A 16,782-nucleotide genomic window follows, 5' to 3' on the forward strand; every position below is an offset into this window, starting at 1 on the left:
CCTGGAACTGGAACAGCTCTGGCAAGGCAGGTGCAGCACAAACAGCTCCACGGAGCTCATGTCATTTTGGCTTAGTTTTGTTTGAAACAAGATAAGATACCATCATCTCTCACCAGTCAATTTTATGAGAATCTGTCAACTCACTTCTCATCTGTGCTGGAAAATAAGCTTTTTCAGGTTAGGTGAGGATGTGGAGTCAAATCCACAGAGCACAGATTTAAATTAAAGTATTTGAAGCCCCTCGCTATGCCGGGTAGCAAGGAGGGAGTCTGCATTGGAGCTTCCAAGTCAGGCAGGTTTCTATTTCAAGGGTATTGTCAGCATTTCTCATGTATAAAAGACAAAGTACATACAGGCAAGAGGAAAAGAAGGAAGCAGCAAGAGTGCACAGTATGCAGCACTGCGGAGAGAGAGCAGGTAGGAAGAAGAGCAGAGATACATTATGCTAAACGTATTCACTTATAACTACAAAACGTGAATAAAATCTGGTAGGATCAAGGAAGGCACTGCCTAGTGTAGATAATGAGAATCAGAGCACTGTGATGCAGGTAAGAGACTTAAAGCTGACTTCTTGCAGTGCACAGAGCTGAACAGTAGAGCTTGGGAAGGTAGGGCTATGTGCTCTGGTTTAACGTTATACACACACACACACACATATATACACATACTATGACATAGCAACTGTCACAGCTACTAAACATCCAGCACTTGGAATCACACCCTGCACAGCATGCTATTGAAAAGAAAATGTGTCTGACATTGAGGTCAGCAGGCTTGGGGCAGCTTCAACAGCTACGTCCCGAATTCTGGCCACCAGTGTCACACCTTGCTGCTAAAGGTGTCTGCTTAGAGCTGCCATCCTTCCCCTGCAAGCTGAGTACTGAGCTTCACCCTTCAGTCCTGCAAGAGACGGAGGGGATGGAAGTGCAGCATTTGCACCCAAATTGCCAAGGTATTAACATGGATCTCTTTCAATAGTGGGGACATATTCATAGCCTTATCTCATCACTCCCTTCAGAATCCCAAACGCTCCACTAATAAAGAAATATCAGCTTCTGCCTGTGTTCTGATGCTGTAGATGGTGAAAAAAAGCAAAACCTGTCTCCTCAAGTATTGTTCACTGTCCGCATATTCAAGGATTGCTTGTATTCAGAATGAATACAGAAAGCTTTTCATTAATCGATTATTGAGAGAGTCGGGAGTGATTTATAACCTCACAGGATGTGCTATATAGAAGGGTTCTCGTGATTTCTCCTCGAGTGCTTCTCGCAGCCCTGTTTGCAGCAAGCACTTGACAGGAGAGGACAGGAGAGCACGGCTGAACAGAGCCGTGCTACCCCATCCCAGACATTTCAGCCCAGGTTTAGCTGAATGGGATGAGTTAACAACTGTCCCATCTTTATTTTTTTCCTTTTTTTTCTTTTTCTATTTGCATAGAAAATGCTATTCCGCCCCCCCCCCCCCCCACCAAAAAAAAAATGTTGGCAGTTTGCTGACATCGCTGAGGCAAAGCCAGTCTGCCAAAGCAACAGAGGGAGGTATGAGATGGAGAACACCTCTGAACCTTCAAAGGGAGCTCTGGTTGGTAAGACGGTGTGTATGAAGGGGACAGCTGGCTTCCCACCCCAACCCAACGCTGCCATAGGGTAGCATCCAACACGTGAGTTTTTTCAGCTTAACCTCCCACCCAGACCCCTTCTGAACACAGCGAACGTGGCACCAGCCAGTTCTGCTTCCAAGAGAAAGTGAGGCAAATATTTTCCTTGTAACCAAAGTCATTGATGTCTGTGCTACACTGGTGATGGCTTGAGGTTTCAAACCTCGCTGCACATGGAAAATTACTGTATCGCTCTCAGCCAGGTTCACCACATACAGAAGAAAAACCCTGAGAAGGAAGTGGAAAGTATGCCTTTCTAATCAATGGCTTTCTGCAAAACTGATGTCAGAGCAGCAGCATACACAATCTGGAGGGGACGAACCAGAGCTATAAATACAGCACATTTGCATCACAGCTCCAGATAGGCTTTGCTCCAGCGTGATCAGCTGCTCTGAAGTCTTTGCAGAGGGGTGAAGCAGTCTTGCTCTCTTGCCACAGCCTCACCCTTTAGCAAAATCAGAACTGGGTTTGTCCAGAAAGAGTGGGTTTGACACCTGTGCCTCTTCTCCCTCCAAATAACTGCTCAATCAAAACTTAGAATTGAAGAGTTGCCACTGTAGGTATCATGCTAATTTTTGTTATCTGTCAAGAAACAATCAGATGGTATCGCACATCACCAGCTTCACCCCGTATTTTCTACCTCATGTTCTGACACACTGACTGCATTAGCATTGTCTTTTATACTCAAATTGTTTTTCACACCAAATTCCCTGTGGGGGAAAGAAATCTTTGAAGCCATCCATTCAAATCTTCAAAGAAGGACCTTGAAGAGCACTCACAGAGAGTGTGGGAAAGTCTGGAGAAGGAGATCATGCTATAAAGCTGGTTTTCCACTTTTGCTTTCCATGCTTTTACCACTGCTGAGCTTCCTCTGCCAGTCGTTACATAAAGCTCCCTGATCGATGGAAAAGCTTCATCCATTTCTCCACGTCGCAAACTTCTACCAGACTCTTCCAAAACCTGTGACATAGAACTAACCCACATGCCTGCGATGCAGACTGCAGCTTTAACCATTGGCAGTGTAGAGATCTGGGGTGTGGGACGTTGGGGGTTAAGAGCAGACTGCACGTTCCTATAGCATGCACTTTTCAAGACATTCTTTTAAGCTGAATCTCTACTAGCATTACATAGCAAAAGACCCCAGGAAATGCAAACTTAGACTGCTGAAGAACGTGGTAAAAGACGGCAGATTTCAGTTGTAGACTCACAGTGCCTATAGAAATAATAAATCACTCAAGACTTGTTTTCTCCTCGGGGCAGACATTTGCCTTTCATTTCCGCTACGACATATTCCACAGCCCACACAACATTAAGTCATTACATTTGAACAGGAACTCTGTGGTAAAACCAAAAAAATTCCATCAAAACCAGAAGATACAAAGCTGTGTGCATGTCCTGCGGCTGCTCACTGTCGACCCTGATTAAGAGCAGCACACTGGTCTCTGAGCTTCGGACTAAATGGAAACTGCTGAGTTCTATTACGTTTATTATTTAGCTCAAGATTATCTGCAGTATGTGCTTCAGGAATCACATCTCGGACCAGCCCAAACCAGAGTTGCTCATGTCTTGCGAAACATTGCATCTTCACTCCAAGATCAGACAGAGGAGGCTCTCAGACCCTTCTTGGACAGGATCGATATTACCTCCGTAGATGTTGCCAAGAGAATTTTCAATGGAGTCATGGAAGAAAAATTTGCTGATGGAAATACTAACTGGGGACGAATTATGACCATATTTACTTTTGGAGGTCTTCTCACCAAGAAGCTTCAAGAGCACGGAGTTCAGCTCACTGGAGAGGAGAAGGAGAAGATTTCTTATTTCATCACAGAGTACATCATAAATAACAAAGCCGCATGGATAGATGCAAACGGTGGCTGGGTAAGTTTCAATTTGGTGTCTTCTCATTTTCCAGCACAGCGTAGATTCAAACATTTGTCTTAATTAAGGGAAACTTTTGTTACAGACACTTTCAAATACATTTTATCCAGGGTTTTATTTGGTGGCTTAATTTATGATGTCTGCAATGTCTGCTTGAGACTTACAGAGAAAACTTTGCTTCTGCTTTAAATAGAACAATGTTAAAAGACATCTTTCTTTTCAGAAAGGCACCTTCTGTTAACAGCCAAAACCCTGGAGTAAGACTTGACTCATATGATTGTACAATAATACAGGCTGAGAGAGGTGTTAGGAAACCATCTAGTCCAACTTTGTGCTCAAAGCACATTAAATAAGGCATTCCATTACACTTCCTATTACCAAATTCAAAACCGAATGCATCCTACGGTTAGAGCAGCAATTATGCTTCCATAGAAGCAAGTTGGTTCAAAAACACTGATGTTCCAGGCAAGGAAAGAATACACAAGTCTCATTCTCACAGTCAAGTCAGTACTTTTGCTGTGGATCTCATGAAGCTGTTATTTAATCCTCCAAATCAGTTTACTTAAACAAACTTACAGGTAAGCACAATAGGGTCCAGTCTTTTCTATTTGTTTGGACTGAGATAATCCTAGCACTTGCATACATCAGTGGTCAAAGCAGAGAAAAGCATTTGTCAATATGCGGATTAGTTCATCAAGCTGCTGAAATTCCCTTCTGCTAGTAGAGGCAAGGTCCCTTTTGCTCTGCATAGTTTCATCCTGACAGTACCTTTCACTACTGCACTGTGGGGAAAGCTGAGTATCAGTGACATCAGAGGCAGTTATTTCCCTGGTACTTTTTTTTCTTTTACCTATTTGTAAATGCTGCTTCCTCTTTTCACTCCTCTCCAGTCTCACTTCTCTTGCATTTCCTCTTTGCTATTTCTTTTTTTCCTTCATTCCTTTTTCTTTATTCTGCTTGTTTTCATCCTTCTCTGCCTGGTAACATTAAAAAAGGTGGTAGTGAGTCATGACCCTTGATGCAGCAGATTTGTTGTAATGCTCCTCTCTGCATCCCTTACAAATAGTGTTACTTTTATTTAGGAAAAGTATTAACTTCAGGCAGCATTCTGTCATAATACGTGGTTTATCGCAACAGAATAAGGATGTTAAAGGAAGATATTTATAAGCATATTATTACATCAGAAACACAGTACCTGTATCTTCCTTAAGGTGTGGGCTCAGATGATGCAGTTCACACTCATTTTCTGTTTACATACGGAGGGCACAGTCTTTACTTGGAGATAAAACAAACATTCAGCAAGGTGCAGCTATTTTCAGCTACTCATTTTGAAGCCCTATTCATCAGTTGGAGGCAGAGCTGTGAAGAGCTGCCTCTCTATGCACAAAGGTGTAGCGGTGTCACTCTGATACCAGCACAAAGTGGTGCATTTCTTCTACACATCCTAAGCTGGCCCTAACTGTGCATGTTCTTTCCTACAGGAAAACGGTTTCCTAACGAAGTTTGAAAGAAGATCACCCCTATCTTTCTCTACAATTACAGACATATTTGCAGCTGTTCTTTCCTTGTTCAGAGAGTACCACTGAAATAAATGGACCTGCTTGCCGCCACAAGCTTCATTGCTAAGTTTTCCTCCAAGCAGTATCAACTAGAAAATAACATCCATGCACAATTTGTTTTTAATTTATTTCTATTTATTTTGACTAATGCAATGTCTAACATACTCTCCTAATTGTCAAACCTAAAGAAAAGATGCTTCTAAAGAGGAATCAACACTGCAATGTGCAGCGATGCAAGCCAACCTTTCCAGGCACAACTGCTTCAAGAGAGAGAGTCCTCTGCATTCAGACAGTTCTTGGAATCTCTGTTGCACCTCCAATGACAGGACATTGTCTTACTGAAATACAATCCAATGGGTTAGGAAACAAGTTTTAATCTCATTTGTTTTGTAAATGAAATAGTACTGTAATGCATTTTTATTGCAACATTTGTATAAGCAAAGGGTGGGGGGAGGGGGGGTTCTGTGGAGAAAGAAAGGAATGCAAATTGCAGTGTAAAAGTGGGTACAAGTTACTGATCCAGACAAAGCAGTCTTTATGGGAAGAACAACTTGTGGGAGCTAGCAGTTTAAAAACGTGCACTCACTTACTGTTAATGCAATGGTATGTGTTTCTTTGTTCTATTTTTAATTGCTCATATCTACACTGACTGTTCCTTTGAAATTTTGTGATGCAGTCACCTGGCTGGACTTTTTAAAACTCGATTTTTTTAAACAGAGAAGTACAAATTATTCTAATTTTTTTACAGTGTAGCTACACTAATATTTTTGGAAAAACAAAATTAAAATGTGTATTTTCAAATCTTATGGTGGGCCTCATCTCTTTCAGAAAAAAAAATGTAGGATGGGAGAAGCGGGGAAGATCTGCCTGGTAAAGGTAACTCAAGAAAGCTGTTAGAGAGCTACTGGAGAATCTAAGTAATACATGGGTTAGAAGTGAAATTGGGAAAACAGTAGTTTCTCACTGATTCATTCTAGAAGGGTGTTCTTTAGCTGCAGTGACTGTACTACATTTGGGAACCAAGGCAGCACTGGGCCTGTGGCTCACAGCAGCAATATTCTGAGATAAATCCTCTGTATCATCAAGGCTTTACGACAATGGGAGGATGAACCAGTCTTCTTATGGTAATGGGTTCTCCACCCAACTTGGTGGCTTTAACTACACACACAGATGTTAACATCTGCCAGAAACTGTATCGCTTCCTCTTCCATGAAAGCAAGAGAGATGATTTCGCATTCATAGTTGGACTTCAGCTGGTCTCCTTTTCAGTATCTAAAGAGGGGCTGTAAGAAAGGAGATGGACTCTTTAGCAGGGTCTGTTGTGATTGGACAAGAGGAAATGGTTTCAAACTAGAAGAAGGGAGATTTAGATTGGATATAAGTTAAGAAATTTTTTACAATAAAGATGGTGAGGCACTAGCAGAGGTTGCCCAGAGAGGCAGTGGGTGCCCCGTCCCTGCAGACACCCAAGGTCAGGCTGGATGGGGCTCTGAGCACCTGATCAGCTGTAGGTGTCCCTGTTCAGTGCAGGGCAGTTGGACCAGATGGCCTTGAAGAGTCCCTTCCAATGATTCTATGAACACCTAGAGCAGACGCATGACAGTGCCTGTTCCCACTTCCCTAACAATGAGGAAACCAAAGGACACTGGCAGTATCTCCCTTCTGAGCCCATCACCCAGGCCTGCACATATGGGGAGTGAAGCTGCTGCGGGTGCAGCGCTTTCTGTTCCTCGCAGCACACAAAATCTCATCCGCATTCCAGGTCCTACAGCCATCACCAGGGCCTGTAGGGATGTGAAACCATCTGGCAGGCAGCGGTCAAATATCCTGCTGAAGTGTAATTTCCCTTTCTACAACAAAATTAAGAAAGGGGAAATTCTTTGCAATCGATGCTAGACTGAAAAAAGAAATGACAGGCCTTGAAAATGGTTTGGCATGGCACTGGGCTCAGCCTTCTGTGTGTCCAGAGGACAATGAAGCTGCGAAGGGCCTGAAGCACAAGTCTTACAGGCAGCAGCTGAGGGAACTGGGATGGTTCAGCCTGGAGGAGGCTCAGGGGAAACCTTATTGCACTCTGCAACTGCCTGAAAGGAGGTGAGGAGGAGGTCAGCCTCTGCTCCCAGTAACAGCGATAGGATGAGAGAATGGCTTCACGTTGCACCAGGGGGGGTTCAGTTTGGACATTAGGAAAAACTTCTTCTCCGAAAGAGCAGTGGTGCATTGGCACAGCTGCACAGGGAGGTGGTGGGGTCACTGTCCCTGGAGGTGCTCAAGAACCGCGGGGATGTGGGCAGTGGGCACCATGGGGGTGTGCTGGTGGTTGGTCTGGGTGATCTTATTGCTCTTTTCCAACCTTTTAGATTTTGTGATTCTGCACCCTCACGGGTTCTGGTGGCCAGAATGAAGCACAGACCATGCCCAGAGCCCAGCAGACCCTTCCCTGGGCCTAAACCACGGGACTGCCCAGCTCCCTGCAGGCAACGCTGAACGGAGGTGACTGACCGAGCAGGGACAGAGGACAAACTCCCCTGAGAGGCCACCGGGCACCCCTGGCCGGCCCACCGCCCCTCCCTGTCTAATAGGAAACCGTGGGGGTGCCCAACCCCGGAGCTCGGCGAGGGGCGAGGCCGTGCTGCGGCCCGCATGGAGCCGCCGGGGGAGGGCGGCAGCGAAATGGCGGCGGCGCTGGGGGCCGCCAAGCGGGCGCTGCGAACGGAGCTGCGGCAAAAGCTGCGGGCCCTGGGCGCGGCGGAGAAGCAGCGGCAGTCCCGCCTGCTGAGTCGCAAGGTGGGTGCTTCCAGGAAGAGCGGAGACCGGAGGCGGGGGGAGGGCTGCGGGACCGGGCCCAGCTCTCCGCGGAGATCCCCGCAGCTGGCATTCCAGGGGCCGGAGCGGTGAGCCCGGGTTTCCCCCCGCCGCTCCTCGGTCGCTGCGCAGCCCCCTCCTGGAGCGCCGCGAGGAGCGAGCCGTTCCCTTCCTCCTCCTGCCGGCGGCATGGCGGCTGTGGGAAGGAGCGGGGCAGCGGGGCCGGGATTGAAGGCCCCGGTGGGAAGCGCGTGGTGTGGGTGACTGCTGGGAGGTGGTGAGACCGGAGGCGAGCCCTGCCCTAGAGCCCAAAGCAGCGGGGTTTTGCGTTGGGTGTTCATCTTGCATTTGTCACATCGCTCTCACCGTGCGGCCAGCGCCCAGCTAAGCACGTCTAAAAACTTTGCGACTGACTCATTGCGGCCTTTTGGTTGTCGTTTCCCGTTCGTGCCTTTCAGTGTGCTTCTTCCGGGCAATTCTGTTTCTAATGCGATGTTCACACTTGAAAGCTACCGGGCAGGGCTCACCTCACCCTTGTCCCGGCACAGCGTGGTGCCGGCCTGTGCTCCTGGAATGTTCTGCTAGCATTGGGACGACAGAGTGTTTATGTCACTGTATTTTATCACTTTAATAAACACAATAAAAAGATATCTTGCAGTCACTGCACGTAACAGAACACAGCTATCTTTTTTCCCCACAGCACCAGCGTGTACATGTAGACGATCTACATTTGTATAGTTAATTTCCTGCCAAAGGATCTGAAAGCATTTTGTAAACTTCACTTAGTGGTGATGTGCAGCCACTCCATGAACATGACAGAGCAGCACAGAAACTTTAGGACTTAGGTTGAACTACATCTTATACACACCTTTTTCCCCCCCCTTTGCGATGTTTCATTCTTTCTTTCCTCTCAATACATGTAATGTCCTACTAAAATATCTTTGCACTGTAGTAATTCCACATCCTATCCTTAAATTCCACCATTTTTTAGAACGCTGATCAAAAATGGATAGCCCTTGGCCAACCTTATAAGCACCCAGGCCGTGTAGCACAGAGTATTTGGAGCCCTCAGCCTCGGTCTGACCACAGCTGGTACACTCAGCAGCAACACATTTATTCTTGGTAGGGAGAACGTGCCAAAAGGTAAAGCTTTTGTTTTACCTGAAGGAAGGCTGGGGAAATATGACAAATCCATGCTACGATGGCATTTTGCTAATGTGACAAGCTGAAAGTCTTGAGCTTTCTTCAGCCAGAACAGCATCCTGAGTGACAGAAAGCAGTCAACTTCCTCATGGGAAAGCGATGCAATGGACATGAAGTTTTGGGAAGCGCTGAGAAAATATTTGGAACAGTGTGAGGCTCAAAGTGCAGCTTTATAATATATATCAGAAATGGCAGCTAATAAAAGCAAGCACATTATTTTATAGCACCTGAGCAGTATTTTTCGAAGCAAAAAAATCTCATCTCAAGATGATCTTTAAGTTCAAACTGAAATTGCTACGCTAGCTGGCCTAGCCGCTGGTGTTTAATTAGCTTCTGGATGACTATTCTTTTTTAATGTGCACATTCATGATTGAAATCAAGCTGTTTGCATGCTCTGATTCTGCAGTAACAGCCACCAGCGGGTGAGCAAAGGGCGCATCATATTTTTAAGCGTGGAAATTTTTTCACTCTTCTCAGAAACTGCTCAGAGCAGCTTCATCTTCACGTTTCTGAAAACATCAGAAATGTTGCCTTCCTGGTAGCTTGTGGTTTTACATCTCCAACCTCCTTTCTTTCTATACTGCATAATCAGTGTGGTGTTGGACGTGTCAGAACACATCTGGCCGGTGCGGTGCCCACAGCACCACTTTGATAGAGGAGAGCTGTGTGTTTCGGTTTCTGTGTTCTCTGAACCCATGAGAATGTGCAGGAGCTCCTCAGTAACATGAATCACAGCACCGTCTGGAGCCAGCAATTTGACTCAGTAGCCTGTTCTTTCAAACAAAGGCTACCATGGAAATTCTGTTGTTGAAGAGCTTAATCACTTAGTTGGAAAAATCCATGGGTAAGGTTGGGTAAATTACAAAGAGAAGTAAAATACGGTTTTGAATTGCTAGGTGCTTCTGTCGTCAAGCAGAACGTTACTGTAATTTGGGCTGGAGTATCTCATTATATCTTACCTTACAAAAATATATTCGTCTTTCGATACTTCACCTGGGTTTGTAACTGAGGTGCTAGAAAGAAAGAATAAAAAGGAATGAGAAGCAGTTCTGAACTCAGATATTAGCCTATCTGTGTCCAAAAAGGGCAAGGGCTAAAGCTCAGAAGGGCAGTTACCCTGAAGTTAGGCAAACACAGGATTTGCTGTTCTCTGTTCTGTAGATAAGCACCATTTCTCAGTTGCCAGATATTTTTTGACAGATTTTTGGAAGTGTGTAGAACACATATAAATCACATCTAATCACAAGGGACCCATTTGTATTTGTTTTGTAAGACGTTAGAAAAGACAAGCCTTTAAAAAAGATTCTCACAAACTTTAACATGGGATTTAATCTGGAATTGGGCAGAGATGCAGCGAGGTATCAATCTGTTAATGCTTTTTCACCATATTCACCGCTTTTTATTTTCCTTCCTACCTTCAGTCTTTACTAAGTCCAGCACAGACAACCTCCTGGAAATCAAAAACCAGCAAGGCCATCTTTCCTTCAACCTCTGAAAAACATGCAGCAATAAGATCACTCATCACAAGCAGGTGATGTTTGTAGCTGTATGTCTAAATTTGCTTTTGGAAAGGCATTCCAGATTAACAAAAGAAGGGCCTGATCTTGTAAGGCTTTGAGTTCTGCAGTCAGCTGCTCTGATGCACATTTTCTTTTGGGTTATTGTAATCAATGCACTTCTCATTGTGCCCAGGTCCAGTTGTGAAGCGCAGCATGCAAAAAAGATGGAATAAAAGGAATGCAAAAACCTCATGTATTGTATGAGCTGGCAGTTCTGACCTGCTGTATCTGTCCCTGGTGATGCTGGGAATTTGAGGACACTGGTGCTGTATGGCATAAGTATTTAAAGGGTCTGGACTGACTCCAAAATCGGTGTTTTTTGATGGTCTCAACCTGTTTTATTTTTATTTGGGTACAGAAATTTGCCTATTTTGATTTCGCTGATGGTAGAAATGTTAGAACAGGAAACAAAGTCATCTTGTTCTCTTTATGGCAATTTGTATTTCTACTTTTTCCAATGGGTATTTTCCTCCAGTGGTGTTTTATATTAAAATAAAGCCAGTCAGTCTTTTTGTGAACTTCTCCTGAACTGATGATGGCAGTTTCCTTTATAGGTGATTGGGCATTCCAAGTACCAAGAATCCAAAAGAATTGCGATCTTTCTGAGCATGCCAGATGAAATCCAGACAGAAGAAATCATTAAGGACATTTTTAAGCAAGGCAAGGAGTGTTTCATCCCACGTTACAAACCTCACAGCAATCACATGGACATGCTAAAGCTGTCATCAGCTGAAGACATTTCTTCACTCACTTTGACATCCTGGAATATTCTCCAGCCTAGCGATGACGACAGCGCAAGAGAGGAAGCTCTTGCTGGCGGTGAGTATCTTCATCAAACATCATAGGGTTGCTGAGCAGGAGTAGCCTGGTAGGAAATAATCTGATCACAAGAATGGAATTAAGTGTTTTGCTTTGGTCTTACATATTGTGGTAGAGATGCTGAAGTCAATGTTAGCAGGTGCTACTTTCTCCTGCCTGTTTTCCACTACTCTGTGCCACCGCTGCCAGCAGAACTGGCAAGAGCAAGGCTGGACAGTTAATCCAACTGAAATAAGTTCATCTCTCCAGATAAATCACCTCCCTGGTCCTGTTCCAGGGACAGACTCAATGCAGTCTTGGCAAGCGTAGCATAGAGGTTCACGAAGGAAGCAGGGGCTTGCCAGGAGTCGCTTGAGCTGCCATTGAAAGTCATGGGGATTCACAGTTTTCAGATGAACTCAGGGAACTTTAATTTCCACTGTCTGAAAGGTACAAAACTTTCCAGGTGACACCTATGGGCTGACATGAGAATTTTCTGAAGTCTTTGATCCTGAAAATTGTATCGCATGGGTAAAGCACAGCACTGCCCATGCAGAACAGTTTTCTGGACTGAGACCTTAGACTGAAAATAACATATCTTTCTTGTAGGATTGGGTAAATATTGCAAACTCTTTTCAATCAATGTTCCCTCACGTTTTTTATTTTGGTCTTACAGTGGTGTCTCAGACACCGATTCTTCATAGGGTTGAAAAGTTCACGTAGGTCTGCCTTGATCCCAAAATAACCTCTCTCTTCTACCATAGAATTCCCCGATTTCTAAAGATTGTAAACAATCTTACTTCTTCTGTGTCTGCATTAATTATTTTCATTCTTTTTATAAACAATAACATCATCCTGAAACATCTGCAGAATTTTTTAGCGGTATTAATGGAAAACTAATGTTGAATTTGTGCTTGAAACCTCAGTCTGGGGAAATTTTCTCTAGACGGAAATTTACCATGCAGACACAGCTTCCACACCTCACAGACTTCCCAGCTTCTGACTGTTCAATACAGAAACATAACATTTATATAAAGCTGTTTGGTTGAACTGGGCTTTGCATTTGTTTCGGGATGCTAATGCTCTTTCCCTGAATGCTGTGCTTTAGACAAACATTGCTGAAAGCATTAGCTCTAGCACAGTCTTCACTTATCAGCATTTACACTATTTGATTCTTTTTTATTTTTAAATCATTACCTCTTCCTTAATCCAGACAGCTATGTTCTCTGCATTTAATATTTAGCATTGTTACTTGTTTTCCTATTGGTTTTTCATCATAAATTTGCAGTTATCAGAGGTATCTCAGGGCTTTTGAAGGTAACCTATAAGTCCAAAGTTCTGTTGACTGAGCTTGATTTAGGTACTTGAAACAAACCTTTGTACTGCCAAAGAGCTGCTGTTAGTTGAATTTAATAAGTCTCTTGCAGAAATCACAGAGTAAACACACAGTTTTAACTGTATTGAGAGCAAGGATTACCTGGTGTAGAGCACATAGGGATGGACTTCTTGGGGATGACCTGGATGGGGCTGTGAAGATGGACAATGCAGAAACAAGCTGTGGTACCTTTTTAACTCTGAAGCTGCTTCATCCTCTGCTCCTGGGTGTGGTGATGGGCATAGAACAATACCAAGAAAGCCACAGCAGTCCTATGAAAGAGGCTGCTGAGGGCAGTGAGAGGTCAGGAGAGTTGTAAAAGACATTTCATATAGATCTGATGCATTGTGTCTTAAGGAACATAGAAGGGTGAGAGTGTGCTTGCTCAAAGTTTCTCATACACATCTATTTTGATGTAACTTTTAAAATGGTACTCTGTTTTTACCACCAGCAGTTGTAACCACCAATGTACAGCCACGTCAGACTTGCTCTGCCTGAAGCCTTAGTTTAGTCTTTTGTACTCAGTAACAAAGGAATAATTAATTCATTGTGGATTGGAAGTCAGACCCTAATCCTTTCTCCCTGGATAGGTTTTGAGAACTATAGAGTAAACTCATCTTTTCCTCTATGGCATGGTTAGACACACTCACCTCAGTCTTTCCCCACAGAAACAGACTGTCTTCCAGTGCTTCTTTAAAATACTTCTACTATGTTTTTATGTCACTTATATCTTTTGAGCTTTGATGCATTTGCAGGAATGTAAATAGTCTTGCTGCTACATTCATCCTCCATTGTTGGAATTATGCATGGATGAAACATTTATCTTTGTGATGTTATCAAATACTGTGGTGATCCGAGGCATTTACACTGATATCAGGAGATGACATGGTGTTATACTAGTAATGTTCCCATCACTTTCATAAGTTGCTATGTAATTTCCAAGGAATACCCTGCAGGTACATAAATAAGTCATGTCACTACTGAGTGTATTCATTTTGCATGACAAAAAGCTTGAATTCAGACAGTCCTTAAAACTTCTTTGCTTTTTTCAGGCATGGTTATTGTCAAGAATAGCTCAAATATAAGGCTAAGTGTAATTTTCACATCAAGTTTCCTAGTCTTCAATAGTACTCACAGGCTGTGAGTCCTAGGCATCGACCCTGCCTTTTGGAGAAAGCCCTTTTTTGTCAGATGAGGATTTACTTGTTGTCATCCTGGCAGCACATGGTGTTACACCTTGGTGGCACAGCAAAAATTGCTGCAGTTTTTGTAGTAGATAGTCTGTTGTCTTCTCTATTGTCCATTGATAACTCATTTTCATATGAAGAGCTCTTTCCTTCAGGCTAAATGGACAGGGTAACAAGTAACAAGCGTGAAAGAGGTGGTCCAGATGTTTTGTTTGGTGTAGGGTTGTATATATGTGCATTACTCAGTTGATTTCTAGTTATCTGCTGAAAAGTTCTCAACAACCTCTGGAACGTGCCATTGGTACGTTTGCTCAATACATGCCCTTTCACTTGTTTATGTCCTTGCCCATCTAAAGTATAAACATGTACTAGTATAGTGTTTGCCAAAATAGTACTTTTGATGAAAGATCTTAGACACTGCAGTAACTGTTTGTGGGAGTATAGACACCTTGCACAACTTCGGAAGGAGTAAATCAGATAAAACCATGCTCCCTGTTTGCTTTTTGTTATGATTCCTACAGAGATTTAAAGGGCACTTCACCAGCAGCTCTCATCTCAACGTGGTTTAAGATGGCAGTGTGGTCCAGCAGGCTGGACACAGGTTTCCTCACTTGTATTTTCACTAATAGAATACAATATCATTTAATTTGCTTTGAGAACTATAGGAAAAAAAAAAAAGAAAAAGAAGAAAGCTAAGTTATTCCTCATAAGAATAGATTGTTCTTCCTGGAACTTGAAAACACTGACTGAATTCAACATGGCCTTATGATAAAATGCCTCTATAAGGAAAGGCAATGACAGATAACCTGTTCTAAATTACCCAAAAAGAAGTTGATGGCCACAATCCAGTTAAAGAAAGAGTTACTCACCCCTCCCCAGGATCAGGGCTTGCCCAGTACTCCACAAGGAAGGATCTCCAGGTAGAGATGCTTCCCTTGGGGCAGCCAGCCCTTAAATGAGGCTTAGGGAGAGGTGGAACCTGGTTGCAGTTGCACAGGTGAATTGCTTTCACCTGTGCTCCCTGGGCTGGCTGTGTCCCTTCACCAGGTGCTCAGTCATTGGTTCATGCCGTCTCTTAGCAATTCCCATACAGCCCATTTTCAAACCTATAATTTCTTTGTGAATGTAACGCCTGCCTCCAGCCCTCCAGCTGTGTGCCCAAAAGTCAAAGTCTCCATCTCCAAGCATCCTTTCTGACCCTACTCCCTGTTTCCTCTTCCTCCCAGCCGTAGGCGGTCATTTCATGGGCAGCTGGGCCAACATAAATAGCTTCCCTCCACCAGAAGGGAGGACATCATGTGCTTTCTCTTCTTTCACTTGTCTGAGTTCAGACATACAAGATTCCTAGTCCCAGTTTACTCATTTCCTTCCCCACTGGGCTGGCTTCTTCACTGAAGAGTTCACTTTCTGTTAAATTTTCGTTTTCTTCTGCTGAACAGTGCAGAATTGCTTCTCAGGCGTAGTTGGGTGATTATTTTTGTTGATCACTGCAGTGTTAAATAAGCTGCTGTCGTCTCCTTCTTGCTTTCCTTCTCATTGTCCCCAGCCCTCTTCTGTGGAACAGTACAGGTATCTGTACTGGGAACCTAGTCTAGGTTAGAACCAGCCCACCACTAGTAAAAGGCTCTCCCCTCAGACAGGGCCGTATGCCATTTGGACTGCTGCAACTACAGGCTTGGTAGGGAGCTGGCGATGAGGGGTTGTGTAAACTGGTGGCTTGCCAGAAAAATGCTAGTGAAATTTCAGTCATTTCCTTCCTTGTTTCAGTTCCCAGTCTTGCCCCAGTTTGACAGGCTCTGTGATGGGGGCCCTGCTGGCTGTCCATGGCTTGGAGTGCTGCTGGAAGGCCTGAGCTTGCAGCTCTGGCTCTCTGCTGGCTTTGGGAACGTTCCTTCCCTGTGATTGCAGCATGCTCCTACCTCGGCTTCCCCGTCATAAACTGGATGAAGAATATTTTCTTCCTCTCTGCCTGTTTGGGTTGGGATTTTTTAACCCAGATAAGTGGCTGGATTGAGTTTGCCTTGTGGCCATGGGGTAGGCAGAGTGGAGGGAATGTCCCATGTAAACTGGCACTGGTTCCTGGAAAGTTGTGGGGCTGTCCATGTGTTTGCAGCTCCAGCAGCGGTTTGGAGAGGGTGACAACCAGAGGGGCCCAGCATCAACCCTAACAAATCTTTCCTAAGCCCATGCAAACAGCAGGTTTTAACAGCATTTTATAAGACTGACTCAAATGGATTTGAAAGGGCTACAGCCACATCGTTGTCACCAAGGCTATTCTGATCAAGATTTCTTGCCTCAGAACATGGAGCTGCAGAGCTTTCCTGGACATTTTTTGCTAGCTTTGTTCTCAGAAACCGATGAACCATTTTGTCTGAAATTAAAAAAAAAAAGAACAAAACAGCCTCGGTTTGGCAGAAATACCCAGGCTGGAAAATGTCATTTGAAAATATAGCATCTTGTGATAATGGGCCATGCTGAATAAGCTGTAGCTACTCTCCTGAAACATAAGTATTTTTGCTCCCAGAAATGAATGTATAAAGAACTAGACTTGTAATTTACTGTAGACTTCCAGAATTTTCAGAACTGGAAATTTAGTGACCTCCTGATCACAGTATTGATGTTGTACCTTGAAAATAATTAGTGAGATGCTAACTAGATAATCCACAATTTGGAAAGCGTGTTATTTATTAATAATAAGGAAAAATCCAAAGTTCAAACGAAGTGAGGAAATGCTAACATACATCTAGCAATGATTTACAGC

General features: G+C 43.9%; 2 protein-coding genes and 1 long non-coding RNA gene across 16 annotated transcripts in view; 2 read left to right on the plus strand and 1 right to left on the minus strand.

Annotated features, from left to right (window-relative positions):
• Positions 1-3,064: 3,064 nt before the first annotated feature.
• On the plus strand, positions 3,065-5,900 carry BCL2A1 (BCL2 related protein A1). Its single transcript, NM_204866.2, has 2 exons — positions 3,065-3,535; positions 5,017-5,900. The coding sequence occupies exons 1-2, from the start codon at positions 3,116-3,118 to the stop codon at positions 5,119-5,121; spliced, it is 525 nt and encodes a 174-aa protein (NP_990197.1). The 5' UTR covers positions 3,065-3,115; the 3' UTR covers positions 5,122-5,900.
• A 1,800-nt stretch (positions 5,901-7,700) lies between these two features.
• MTHFS (methenyltetrahydrofolate synthetase) overlaps positions 7,701-16,782 on the plus strand; it is a 32,104-nt gene continuing 23,022 nt past the window's right edge. For 13 of the 14 annotated variants that reach the window (XR_005862560.2, XR_006931010.1, XR_005862556.2 and 10 more), the window contains exons 1-2: positions 7,701-7,881; positions 11,216-11,480. Coding sequence is in view for 2 of the 14 variants with exons in the window: in NM_001277626.2 (NP_001264555.2) it covers positions 7,738-7,881; positions 11,216-11,480 (409 nt within the window). In the remaining 12 variants the exon portion in view is untranslated. Of the gene's footprint in view, positions 7,882-10,523; positions 10,634-11,215; positions 11,481-16,782 lie in introns of all 14 variants that reach the window. The other variant, XR_005862563.2, reaches the window with a different exon arrangement.
• Positions 7,982-14,949, minus strand: LOC124417131. Its single transcript, XR_006931136.1, has 4 exons — positions 14,891-14,949; positions 12,937-13,784; positions 10,062-11,541; positions 7,982-9,230 (listed from the first exon to the last, which is right to left on the minus strand). It is a non-coding gene; the product is annotated as an uncharacterized LOC124417131 (long non-coding RNA).

This window comes from Gallus gallus, chromosome 10 (genome assembly GCF_016699485.2).
Source record: "Gallus gallus isolate bGalGal1 chromosome 10, bGalGal1.mat.broiler.GRCg7b, whole genome shotgun sequence".
Lineage (NCBI taxonomy): Eukaryota > Metazoa > Chordata > Aves > Galliformes > Phasianidae > Gallus > Gallus gallus.

Coding starts and splice junctions, on each gene's coding strand:
- BCL2A1 (NM_204866.2), top strand. CDS start 3,116: ATGGAAACTGCTGAGTTCTATTACGTTTATTATTTAGCTCAAGATTAT. Junction 3,536..5,016: donor TAGATGCAAACGGTGGCTGG/GTAAGTTTCAAT, acceptor TCTTTCCTACAG/GAAAACGGTTTCCTAACGAA.